The 13541-nt window shown below is 42.2% G+C and overlaps 1 protein-coding gene across 1 annotated transcript; it reads right to left on the bottom strand.

Annotated features, from left to right (window-relative positions):
• Nucleotides 1-1634: 1634 nt before the first annotated feature.
• Nucleotides 1635-5222, bottom strand: LOC112256595 (gap junction beta-3 protein). The gene is made up of 2 exons (XM_024429931.2): nucleotides 5068-5222; nucleotides 1635-3862 (listed from the first exon to the last, which is right to left on the bottom strand). Exon 2 carries the CDS (start codon nucleotides 3782-3784, stop codon nucleotides 2945-2947), a length of 840 nt encoding a protein of 279 aa, XP_024285699.1. The 5' UTR covers nucleotides 3785-3862; nucleotides 5068-5222; the 3' UTR covers nucleotides 1635-2944.
• Nucleotides 5223-13541: the final 8319 nt, after the last annotated feature.

Raw genomic sequence — 13541 nt, 5'->3', positions numbered from 1 at the left:
TGGATCTGTTTGGGCAGTATGCAAATTGGAGTGGGTCTAGGGTTTCTGGGATAATGGTGTTGATGTGAGCCATTAACAACCTTTCAAAGCACTTCATGGCTACGGACGTAAGTGCTATGGGTCTGTAGTCATTTAGGCAGGTTGCCATTGTGTTCTTGGGCACAGGGACTATGGTGGTCTGTTTGAAACATGTTGGTATTACAGACTCAATCAGGGACATGTTGAAAATGTCAGTGAAGACACCTGCCAGTTGGTCAGCACATGCCCGGAGCACACATCCTGGTAATCCATCTGGCCCCGCAGCCTTGTGTATGTTGACCTGTTTAAAGGTCTTACTCACGTCGGCTACAGAGAGCGTGATCACACAATTGCCCGGAACAGCTGATGCTCTCATGCATGCCTCAATGTTGCCTGCCTCGAAGCGAGCATATATGTGATTTAGCTCGTCTGGTAGGCTTGTGTCACTGAGCAGCTCGAAGCTGTGCTTCCCTTTGTAGTCTGTAATAGTTTGCAAGCCCTGCCACATAAGACAAGCATTGGAGCCGGTGTAGTATGATTCAATCTTAGCCTGTATTGACGCTTTGCCTGTTTGATGGTTCGTCGGAGGGCATAGCAGGATTTCTTTTAAGCTTCCGGGTTCCGAGTCCCGCACCTTGAAAGCGGCAGCTCCACCCTTTAGCTCAGTGCGAATGTTGCCTGTAATCCATGGCTTCTGGTTGGGGTATGTACGTACAGTCACTGTGGGGACAACGTCCTCGATGCACTTATTGATAAAGCCAGTGACTGATGTGGTGTACTCCTCAATGCCATCGGAAGAATCCCGGAACATGTTCCAGTCAAATGACTGAGTCAGATCTAGATGATTATTGTTTTACCATTTGCCTATTTCCTCATTATGGCACAGAAACATTTGTTGAGATTCTCTGAGAATTTGTGTGAGCAAGCTAAAAGAATCTGCATAGCAGGCCCAGCTTGTCATTCAGGTTTCTCTTTGCATTAGGACAAGGAGTGTTTGTCTTCCACTCCTTGTCCTAATGCAAAGAGAAACCTGAATGACAAGCTGGACCTGCTATGCTGATTCCTTTAGCTTGCTAACACAGACTTCCAGAGAATCTCAACAAATGTTTCTGAGCCACAATGAGGAAATAGGCAGATGGTAAAACAATAATTGTCTAGATCTGACTCAGTCATTTGAATGTTTGTTGGTCTATTTTTGTCATTGTCATCATTGATTGGGAGAATGCAGAACAGGAAACGGTAAAGTAGATGTTGTCCTTAGCTGGCAGATGTGGGCCAATGAGTTGATGACTTGAACATACACATCAGAGAAATTCCAACATCTAATTAAAAATTAACACTAAAGCAATATTTAGTGTTAGAAACATCCTTTCACTGACTGTACGTGTGTGGACCTACATCAATACGACATACTGTATTACATGGTTATAACAGGATGTCTTTGCACTTGTGGTCCTGTATGTCACATGGGTCTGTTTTATTGTCCTGACTAGAGATGTTCTGATCGAGTCAGTCAGGGTCACCTGAATGGGGCCAAAAGTCAAGTACTTGTCTAGAATCCATAAAAAGATAAGTCAACAGGAATGTCAAATAACTACTGTAACATGAGACTGAAGTAAATTAAATGTAAACATTTTATTTATCAAAATAAAAATGTTCAAAATAGAAGTTTGAAGCTGATTGTAAAGGTTCTGCTCCTGACAATGTGAGGCTATCAGGTATCCACACCAATGTTCCATGAGGAACACTGTAAGGCTGAGATTTTATCCACTTTATTGTCCACCCTGTTCTTCTTTGCTTTCATGTGCTCCAGCTTTCCAAGATGCCAGGGTTTACTTGCATAAGTGGACTTGATCAATTAAATAGCAGCGTTCCTTGTCCCTCATTTGAATCAACATAAACCTTGGATGAGGAAGGTTGGTTTACAAGCATGTAAAAACACAGGCAATCTATTGTAGCTTTGCAACATAAATCTGAGTGGAACCATGCTAATGTAGTCTTGCAATAGAGTAAGTCAAAAAATACAAAATATCCGTAATAATTATAGAGGAGCTTCTATTAGAATAAATGCTGTAAATAAAACTAAATAAATGATTAGAGCATCAAGTAGTGGGAAGCCACTGTCCATTTTAGACTAATCTTGCAGTAACACTATAAAGTCCAAAGTAAAGAGATTTGTTATCATTCTGTAGTCCTCATATTGAGGTCATAAAACAGGGTAAAAAAATGTATTTGAGGGTAATGTTCTACTAGTTTTCATGCAATCTTTTTTCACTTTTTCACTTACACCAAACATCTTAGGTATATATACAATTGTGCGACAAACATCCTCTGTAAAAAATGTATTACATCTGTTTTGATCTGTTTTGAGGATGTGTTACTGGCTATGTTGTTGCTACGGTGGCTTACGAGGGACAAACAACAGTAATATTGCTGCTTTTTTCTTGTTTTTCAAGCGAAGGTCTTTAGGGAGTATGCGAACACAGACGTTCACTTCGCCTAGCCTAGTCTTGCTTTGAACAAACCAAAACTAGTATGTGGGCACCTTTACCCTTGGCAAGAAAGCCCAAAGTAATGTGAAAACAAAGTGAGACTAACTGGAAAAGCTTTGTAAGATGTTACAGTAGACAATTATAGATTTTTTTTGTATTTTTTTGTATTCAGTCTGGCAGTGGGAGCTGAGTTGTATAAAATGGGGTGTGGCTGAAGATCAGGGTTGTCTAGCCCCAGGGTCATGGAACATCAGTACAAAGCCTTGCACCATGGCAGTATAGGGCAGTAATAGGACAGTAGTGTCTTAGAGAAAAATCTGTCTCTCATACAGAGTCTTAAAGGAGGACAAGCATGAGCAGGCTTGATCAATAAGGTGAGACCTGGCTCCATAGGAATACATGTTGTGGTTGAATCTTGGTATAGTTCAGGCATCCTATGCTGCAGAGGACAGGTTAGGGGCAGACGCCCGCATGTGAGTCGGTAAAGGGGCTTGAAGGTGGCCTGGGGACTGGAATCTTAAGGGTTGTTTCTCCAGCTGAGACATAGGCAGAGTGCAGTCGCTGTAGGAATTCTCCTTGCTGTACCGTTCATTCAGGGCCATGGTGTTCTGTTTTCTCCTCTTATTTTGTGCTATGTGAGCGATCCGCTTGGAGACAAGGTATATGATCTCACAGACGTTGAGCACAATGCAGAGGGCCGAGGCGCCCACCATGAAGTAGGTGAAAACTTTCTTCTCTGTGGGGTGGCCGATGTAGCAGTCCACCTGATTGGGGCAGGGGCTGACCTCACACTTGACCAGCCGGGGCAGGTAGAAGCTGTCGTAGATTTTGTGGAGGATGTAGAGGAAGGAGATCTCGATGCCCGTCTTGACGAAGAGACTAAGCAGGTAGGTCCACCAGAGGCCGCCGTGCCTCTTCCCTGTGTTCTCGTACAGCTTGTCCTTGTTGCCGTGCATGGTATTCTTCCGTTCGCGTTCATCGCGATACGCCACATGCATCATCACCATAAAGGAAGGGCAAGTGACAAAGATGAGCTGCAGGGCCCACAGGCGAATGTGGGAGATGGGGAAGTAGTGGTCGTAGCAGACGTTGGCACAGCCGGGTTGCTTGGTGTTGCAGTCAAAGTCCTTCTGATCATCGCTCCACACACGCTCCGCCGCCACCACGTACACCATCACCCTGAACACAAACACCACAGAGAGCCAGATACGACCAAATGCCGTGGAGTACTTATTCACCCCACTCAGGAGGGCTTGGAAGGTCTTCCAATCCATGGTTGAGGCTGGATGTTGACAGTCTCTTTTTCAGAACTTGCCTCCTTTCGTTCGATAACTATGGAACACTGGAGCAACCTGAGTAGATAAAAGAGAAGATGGTTGAGGGAAGGCATCAATGTAACCTGGATCCTGGTATGAATTAATTGCACAATGCCCTTCAAAATGGTATGATACAATCCACACAAACAAAAGGAGCTTTTCAGCTTTTTGGGTGTAGGCCTATGTTTATGTGTAGACCTCAATCTACAGCATTTTATAGCAACCAGAAGTACATTATTTCTTATTTGAGAACTTAGGTTTTCTACATTGACTGAGATTTTGTTTCCCTTTTTCAATCGATTTTTTTTATCAGTTTACTTCCACATATCTCACGTATTCATATTCATATAGTCAGCTTTAGTCATCAAAGATCGCTTTAGAATAGTTTATTTCTCCTTGTAATATTTAACTCTTAATATCTAAGGTTTACACAACCTTCATATAAAGTCAATGTGGCAATTAATACATTTTAAAAACTGATGACAGTAGATGAGAATTGGGGAAAGGGGGATACCTAGTCAGTTGTACAACTGAATGCCTTCAATTTAAATGTGTCTTCCGCATTTAACCCAACCCCTCTGAATCAGAGGTGTGGGGGGGCTGCCTTAATCTACATCCACGTCTTCGGCGCCCCGGGAACAATGGTTTAGGGCCAGGTGGGCATACAAATTAAGGCATATGCTACTATAGTAGGCCTTAAAAAGACTCACTTTACCACACACTGACTAGGCTATAACAGTTGGGTTGTCTGTGATATATTGGATAAGAATAATTTTCCAATTAAATCAGAGTTTTACTGTGTGGCTGTACAGGGAAGGAAATCAATGCCATCATGTTTATTTGTTCTTTGTTCCCTCATTGTTTATGTCTGCTTATACATTTTACATTTTGGTATAAAGCCAATGTGAACTGTTCAAAAAGTATCCCTAAGAAAGGAATGGATACAGTTGAAAGTAGAATACTTTTTACGCATAGGCCTACCTGCTGTTCTTATTGCGCATATTCAGGTGGCTGAGTAACCTATAAACTATATGATATGTCCGAACAGAGTAAATCTCAGACTTTTGTAGTAACAGAGTAAATTAAATGGGCTATCTGGTTACGCCAAAACTTTAGGCTACAATTCAACATCAGCGGAGTAAGACAATCAAAATACCTTTTTACACCATGCTCTCTTAAACTCATCCACAAAGTAAGGAACAGATACATTCATAAAAATAGATAGCCTACTTTTCACTTACTTAACAAATGTCAATCCATTGTTTGTGCTTCAGTTCATAATCAGTTTTCTTCTGTTTTCTGTAGTTAATTCGTTTTACGCATAGATTAGCCCCGCTCAACAGATAGAATGCTGTTGTCATGATTGATGTGTCTTTGGCGTTTGTCTGTGGGTGGGGTTTAAAAAATAAACTTGTAGCCTACCAATTGAGGCCCAGATGTTTTTTTTTCTGGAATGGGCCTACACCACACTGTAAAACATTTCCTGTAAAATGTACAGTAACTTATTGGCAAGCAATTGGTAGTAAGTTACTGTATTTGATTATTTTACAGTACAGCTACTGTAATACATTTTATGGTACCAAAAATGTTCATGTAATCTAATTTACAGTACCACGTCAGTTACTGTAATATAATTTACAGACCAATTACAATTACAGCATATTAATGAAATTACCCAGTGACATATTACCAAGTGTTTTTGCAAGTTTTCATTTTTATATTTTCATTTACATTTGGGTCATTTAACGGGCACTCTTGTCCTTAACAATTTACAGTTGGTGCATTCAACCAAGATTGATAATTTAAAAAAACATCATAGTCATAGCAAGTAAAACTTTTCTGTCATCGTTACTGAAAATCCTGTTGTAGTTAAGGATGTACAGGTCTTCAAAATAATTGTAATTACAACAAGACATCTTATGGTATATTTCTGACTATCTCTGGATAATGCTAATACATTACTGAAATATTCACGGTAATTGGATGCCTGCTTCCTATAAATTACTATAATGTCAAAGCAATGAAAGACAGTACAATACTGTAAAAGTGACAAAGAAACGGTAAGAAAGTCATTTTTTACAGTACTTTACTGTAATTACGAGGGAGTGGTGCAAGCAAGTTGGCTGATAGGCATTTGTATATTATAGCATATTAATGAATACTTGGTGTTTTATATCACTTGCACTTCTAGGGGCCTAAACAAAGGCTTCCAAACTGGCTGTAATTACAGGGCATTACAGATTTGATTAAATAGTCAACCATTAAAGGTTTAACACCAGCCATCACTCTGATCTGATTCTGTATACTTCTGGCCCTTCTTTGGACACTGTCTCTCCTTCCGTGGCCTCCAATTGCTCTTAAATACAAGTAAAACTAAATGCATGCTCTTCAACCGATCGCTACCTGCACCTGCCCGCCTGTCCAACATCACTACTCTGGACGGCTCTGACTTAGAATACGTGGACAACTACAAATATTTAGGTGTCTGGTTAGACTGTAAACTCTCCTTCCAGACCCATATCAAACATCTCCAATCCAAAGTTAAATCTAGAATTGGCTTATTTTTTCGCAACAAAGCATCCTTCACTCATGCTGCCAAACATACCCTTGTAAAACTGACCATCCTACCAATCCTCGACTTCGGCGATGTCATTTACAAAATAGCCTCCAATACCCTACTCAACAAATTGGATGCAGTCTATCACAGTGCAATCCGTTTTGTCACCAAAGCCCCATATGCTACCCACCATTGCGACCTGTACGCTCTCGTTGGCTGGCCCTCGCTTCATACTCGTCGCCAAACCCACTGGCTCCATGTCATCAACAAGACCCTGCTAGGTAGTCCCCCCTTATCTCAGCTCGCTGGTCACCATAGCATCTCCCACCTGTAGCACACGCTCCAGCAGGTATATCTCTCTAGTCACCCCCAAAACCAATTCTTTCTTTGGCCGACTCTCCTTCCAGTTCTCTGCTGCCAATGACGGGACAAACTACAAAAATCTCTGAAACTGGAAACACTTATCTCCCTCACTAGCTTTAAGCACCAACTGTCAGAGCAGCTCACAGATTACTGCACCTGTACATAGCCCACCTATAATTTAGCCCAAACAACTAGCCTCTTTCCCTACTGTATTTAATTAATTAATTAATTAATTTTGCTCCTTTGCACCCCATTATTTTTATTTCTACTTTGCACATTCTTCCACTGCAAATCTACCATTCCAGTGTTTTACTTGCTATATTGTATTTACTTTGCCACCATTTTTGCCTTTACCTCCCTTATCTCACCTCATTTGCTCACATCGTATATAGACTTGTTTATACTGTATTATTGACTGTATGTTTGTTTTACTCCATGTGTAACTCGGTGTCGTTGTATGTGTCGAACTGCTTTGCTTTATCTTGGCCAGGTCGCAATTGTAAATGAGAACTTGTTCTCAACTTGCCTACCTGGTTAAATAAAGGTGAAATAAATAAAACATTTAAAAATCTGTCCCTTATATAGTAGTACCTCATATAACTTAAATCAGTACAGAACTCCTCACTAACGGGTGCAACAACTATAGCCTCTTAGAAGACGCACCTCAAAATATGTTAATGAGCCAGCGATTATTTTCTCTCCCAAACTATTTTTCCACGATGAACCATAATATACAGTATGCTGCATTAAATATACAGCAACACATATTCAGCAATTGCTGATAGTAAATATGTATACCAAACAAAAATATAAACGCAACATGTAAAGTGTTGGTCCCATGTTTCATGAGCTGAAATAAAATATCCTATACATTTTCCATATGCACAAAAGCTTATTTCTCTCCAATTTTGTGCACAGATTTGTTTACATCCCTGTTAGTGAGCATTTCTACTTTGCTAACATAATTCATTCACCTGACAGGTGTGGAATATCAAGAAGCTGATAAAGCAGCATGATCATTACACAGGTGCACCTTGTGCTGGGTACAATAAAAGGCCACTCTAAAATGTGAAGTTTTGTCACACAACACAATGCCACAGACGTCTCACGTTTTGAGGGAGCATGCAATTAGCATGCTGACAGCAGGAATGTCCACCAGAGTAGTTACCAGATACAGTGCCTTGCGAAAGTATTCGGCCCCCTTGAACTTTGCGACCTTTTGCCACATTTCAGGCTTCAAACATAAAGATATAAAACTGTATTTTTTTGTGAAGAATCAACAACAAGTGGGACACAATCATGAAGTGGAACGACATTTATTGGATATTTCAAACTTTTTTAACAAATCAAAAACTGAAAAATTGGGCGTGCAAAATTATTCAGCCCCTTTACTTTCAGTGCAGCAAACTCTCTCCAGAAGTTCAGTGAGGATCTCTGAATGATCCAATGTTGACCTAAATGACTAATGATGATAAATACAATCCACCTGTGTGTAATCAAGTCTCCGTATAAATGCACCTGCACTGTGATAATCTCAGAGGTCCGTTAAAAGCGCAGAGAGCATCATGAAGAACAAGGAACACACCAGGCAGGTCCGAGATACTGCTGTGAAGAAGTTTAAAGCCGGATTTGGATACAAAAAGATTTCCCAAGCTTTAAACATCCCAAGGAGCACTGTGCAAGCGATAATATTGAAATGGAAGGAGTATCAGACCATTGCAAATCTACCAAGACCGTCCCTCTAAACTTTCAGCTCATACAAGGAGAAGACTGATCAGAGATGCAGCCAAGAGGCCCATGATCACTCTGGATGAACTGCAGAGATCTACAGCTGAGATGGGAGACTCTGTCCATAGGACAACAATCAGTCGTATATTGCACAAATCTGGCCTTTATGGAAGAGTGGGAAGAAGAAAGCCATTTCTTAAAGATATCCATAAAAAGTGTCGTTTAAAGTTTGCCACAAGCCACCTGGGAGACACACCAAACATGTGGAAGAAGGTGCTCTGGTCAGATGAAACCAAAATTGAACTTTTTGGCAACAAAGCAAAATGTTATGTTTGGCGTAAAAGCAACACAGCTCATGACCCTGAACACACCATCCCCACTGTCAAACATGGTGGTGGCAGCATCATGGTTTGAAATACATCATCCGTATTTCCGGTCATGTGAAATCCATAGATGGGTGCCTAATGAATTAATTTCAATTGACTGATTTCCTTATATGAACGGTAAACTCAGGCAAATCAAATGTCATCAAGATCAACATTAAAAAATTACAAAATTAAAAAGGGGGTGTCCGGGTCTGATCATTTCATTGTAGATGTGGATGAGGGCCTCTAGCGGGTCATTGGTGTTGTTGGGTGGTTCTTGGCTGTCATTGGGTCTTGACCTGACTCCCCACTAACTGCCTGGTGGCCCCCTGTACTGACTGGATGATGGGATAAAGGGTGATAGAAGGGATGAAGGTGGTTCGGAGGACCATGGGGGTCTGGACTGAGGCTGGCTGGTTAGCTGTGTGGGATCAGGGTTAGTAAAGAGTGGAGGGTAGGTAGGGAGTAGTATGGGGAAAGGTTTTGGAGGGGGAGACGTTCCTTTGAGGGGGTGGGGGCTTTTGAGGGGCCTGCATGCTGGCTTTGGAGTTAGGGTTTTGATTCGGGGATTGTTTTGTTACCTGGTTTCTTGTTGGTGTGTTGTTTAGATAATTTGGCGGGTGGGCCTGGAAACCGGCTCCCCTCTAGCCTGGGTTTTAAGAGGGGTAGAGGTGGCCAGGAAGGGGGAGCTGATGGAGGGCCCGGTGAGGGTGGGGTTCGTTTCTGGGGCATCTTGGGAGTTGGTGGGGGACGTTTCTGGAGAATCTTGGATGGGGGCAGGGGAGGGGGTCGTTCCTGAGACATCTTGGGTGAGGACAAGGGTGGGGTCTGTTTCTGGGACATCTTGGGTGGTAGGTTGGATGGTGCCTGTGGAATGGTCTGGGTCTGGTTGTGGTCTGGGTCTTTGTTGTTGTCTGGGGTGGGGGGTTGTTGGTGTTGGTGGGATTGGTAGGGGGTTGGTGGGGTTGGTGTTGTCAGTGGGGTTGGTGGGGTCGGTGTTGTTGGTGTTGACACTTGCCCTGCCGGCATAGGAATTGGGGAAGGTTTTCAAAGAAGTGGCCCCCTTTCCTGCACAGGTTGCAGGGTCATGTGGAAGTACAGTCCGAGGTGGGATGGTCCCCTTTACAGATTCTGCAGAAGATGGCTGTGCAGTCTGCAGCCAGATGACATTGGCCACACTTTCTGCACAGTTTAGGCATGCCGTAGTAGTGGGACTGTCTAGTACTGGGACTGACGTGGTTTGGTAACTTTGGTTCAACTTGGACTAACCCACAGTGACACGATGAAATGTGATTTTCTCAATCATATACTCATTCTGTATATGTAACACAACAACAGAAAGACACCCCCCCCCAATAGTGATCGACTATCGAGGATCACTATGGGGCGCAATCGGGCGATGTAGGCTTGTACACAATCGCCCAACCTTAACACACACACACACACTCTCTCTGTGTGGTTACAGTAGGCTAATGTCAATGGTTTTAGGAACAGCAGTAACATCAGGGAGGATTTAGGCTACCGATTTTGGCTGCTGTCCAATTCAAATTGTAATCCCTTAAATGAAGAGTTTATGCGCTGCACACCTTTTAAAATCGCATAATTTTTTATATTTGGGTTTGGGGAGGGCATCAAGTCATAAGGCTCAAGTCCAAGTCAAGTCACGAGTCATTGGTGTTAAAGTCAAAGTCGAGTTGCAAGTCATCATATTTGTGACTCAGTCTGACTCAAGTCCAAGTCATGTGACTCGAGGCCACACCTCTGGTATCTGGTGTGGCCACCAGCTGCATTAAGTACTGCAATGCATCTTCCCCTCATGGACTGCACCAGATTTACTAGTTCTTGCTGTGAGATGTTACCCCACTCTTCCACCAAGGCACCTGCAAGTTCCCGGACATTTCTGGGGGGTATGGCCTTAGCCCTCACCCTCCGATCCAACAGGTCCCAGATGTGCTCAATGGGATTGAGATCTGGACTTTTCGCTGGCCATGGCAGACCACTGACATTCCTGTCTTGCAGGAAATCACGCACAGAACGAGCAGTATGGCTGGTGGCATTGTCATGCTGGAGGGTCATGTCAGGATGAGCCTGCAGGAAGGGTACCACATGAGGTCGGAAGATGTCTTTCCTGTAACGCACAACGTTGAGATTGCCTGCAAGGACAACAAGCTCAGTCCGATGATGCTGTGACACACCGCCCCAGACCATGACGGACCTTCCACCTCCAAATCAATCGCCGCTCCAGAGTACAGGCCTGTAATGCTCATTCCTTCAACGATAAACGTGAATCCGACCATCACCCCTGGTAAGACAGAACCGCGACTCGTCAGAGAAGAGCACTTTTTGCCAGTCCTGTCTGGTCCAGAGACGGTGGGTTTGTGCCCATAGGCGTCGTTGTTGCCAGTGATGTCTGGTGAGGACCTGCCTTACAACAGGTCTACAAGCCCTCAGTCCAGCCTCTCTCAGCCTATTGCGGACAGCCTGAGCACTGACTGTGCGTTCCTGGTGTAACTCGGGCAGATGTTGTTGCCATACTGTACCTGTCCCGCAGGTGTGATGTTCAGATGTACCAATCCTGTGCAGGTGTTGTTACACGTGGTCTGCCACTGCGAGGACGATCAGCTGTCCGTCCTGTCTCCCTGTAGTCTTAGGCGTCTCACAGTACGGACATTGCAATTTATTGCCCTGGCCACATGAGCAGTCCTCATGCCTCCTTGCAGCATGCCTAAGGCATGTTCACACAGATTAGCAGGGACCCTGGGCATCTTTCTTTTGGTGTTTTTCAGAGTCAGTAGAAAGGCCTCTTTAGTGTCCTAAGTTTTCATAACTGTGACCGTAATTGCCTACTGTCTGTAAGCTGTTAGTGTCTTAACGTCCGTTCCACAGGTGCATGTTCATGAATTGTTTATCGTTCATTGAACAAGGATGGGAAACAGTGTTTAAACCCTTTACAATGAAGATCTGTGAAGTTATTTGGATTTTTATGAATTATCTTTGAAAGACAGGGTCCTGAAAAAGGGACTTTTTTTGTTGCTGAGTTTATATACACTACTCACACATGTTAAGTTACATACACAATAAATAGGTATTAGCATATTGTTGAAAGGCCATCTCTTCTCCATTAACTAAACTCAGGACAAACGGAGATAAGGAAACAGCAGATTGTTTGAGCATGTTTTGTTTGTGTTGATGTTCATTTCTATCGCCTGTTTCTATGCACAGTTCTTTCTTCTAGTTGAAACTTGTTCCAGAATGCTTCCAACCCTCCACTAACATAAGAGACCGCCACACCCAGAGATGAATATTTGTTCAGCTGCTGTTTCTTACACCTGATTGGTGGAAAGCATCAAAGGTTTACCTGGTGCTAGGCAGTGGTGGAAAAAGTAACCATCTGTCATACTTGAGTAAAAGTAGAGATACCTTAATAGAAAATGACTCAAGTAAAAGTCACCCAGTAAAATACTACTTGAGTAAGTCTAAAAGTATTTGGTTTAAAATATACTTAAGTATCAAAAGTAAATGTATCAAAAATAAATGTAATTGTTAAAATATACATAATCGTTTCAAATTCCATATATTAAAGAAACCAGATTACACCATTTTCTTGTTTTTAAAATGTACGGAAAGCCAGGGGCACACTCTAACATTCAGACATAATTTACAAATGAAATAAGTGAGTGAGTCTGCCAGATCAGGGGCAGTAGGGATGACCAGGGTTGATAAGTATGTGAATTGGACTATTTCCCTGTCCTGCTAAGCATTCAAAATGTAATAAGTACTTTTGGGTGTCAAGGAAAATGTATGGAGTAAAAAGTACATAATTTCCTTTAGGAATATAGTGAAGTGAAAGTAAAATAAAGGCACAGCAATTCCTTATCATATTACCTGTTTTTCTTTTAAGTTACCCTCTTTTCATTGTGTTTCTCTACCCTCTTTTCATTGAACACATTTCATTTTTACTTTTGTTTGTTGCATTGACATGCAGAGAACTTCCTTTGCAACACAATATTAGGAATGTGTTTCATTTGGCTATTTCAGCCACACCTGTTGCTGGCAGGTATATTTATTCTTATTTATTTGACCTTTATTTAACTAGGCAAGTCAGTTAAGAACAAATTCTTATATTCAATGACAACCTAGGAACAGTGGGTTAACTGCCTTGTTCAGGGGCAGAACGACAGATTTAAAATCGAGCACACAGCCATGCGATATTCATAGACAAGCATTGGCAATAGAATGACCTTCCTGAAGATCTTTTAACGATGGCGGAGGAGATGGCTGCCGTTTTACGGGCTCCTAAACAATTGTGCTATTGTGTGTTACTTCACGTTATTTGTAACTTATTTCGTACAAAATGACCGAAAAGAGCTTCTTGATATCAGGACACCGATTACTCACCTCGTCCTGGACAAAGATTTTTTCAGTAAAATAATATACATACATACATACATACATATACATACATACATACATACATACATACACACACACACACACACACACACACACACACACACACACACACACACACACACACATACACACACACACACACACACACACACACACACACACACACACACACACACACACACACACACACACACGCCATTTACCACATAGAAGCTAAATATTTTTACAATTTAATTATTGGTCGCCCTTTTTCTTTTATCTCAGGCTTTATCTAAATATTCCGCAAACA

This window comes from Oncorhynchus tshawytscha, linkage group LG08, assembly GCF_018296145.1.
Source record: "Oncorhynchus tshawytscha isolate Ot180627B linkage group LG08, Otsh_v2.0, whole genome shotgun sequence".
Classification (NCBI taxonomy): domain Eukaryota; kingdom Metazoa; phylum Chordata; class Actinopteri; order Salmoniformes; family Salmonidae; genus Oncorhynchus; species Oncorhynchus tshawytscha.
The sequence above is the reverse complement of the archived record's forward strand: the minus strand, read 5'-3'. Positions and strand labels throughout refer to the sequence as shown.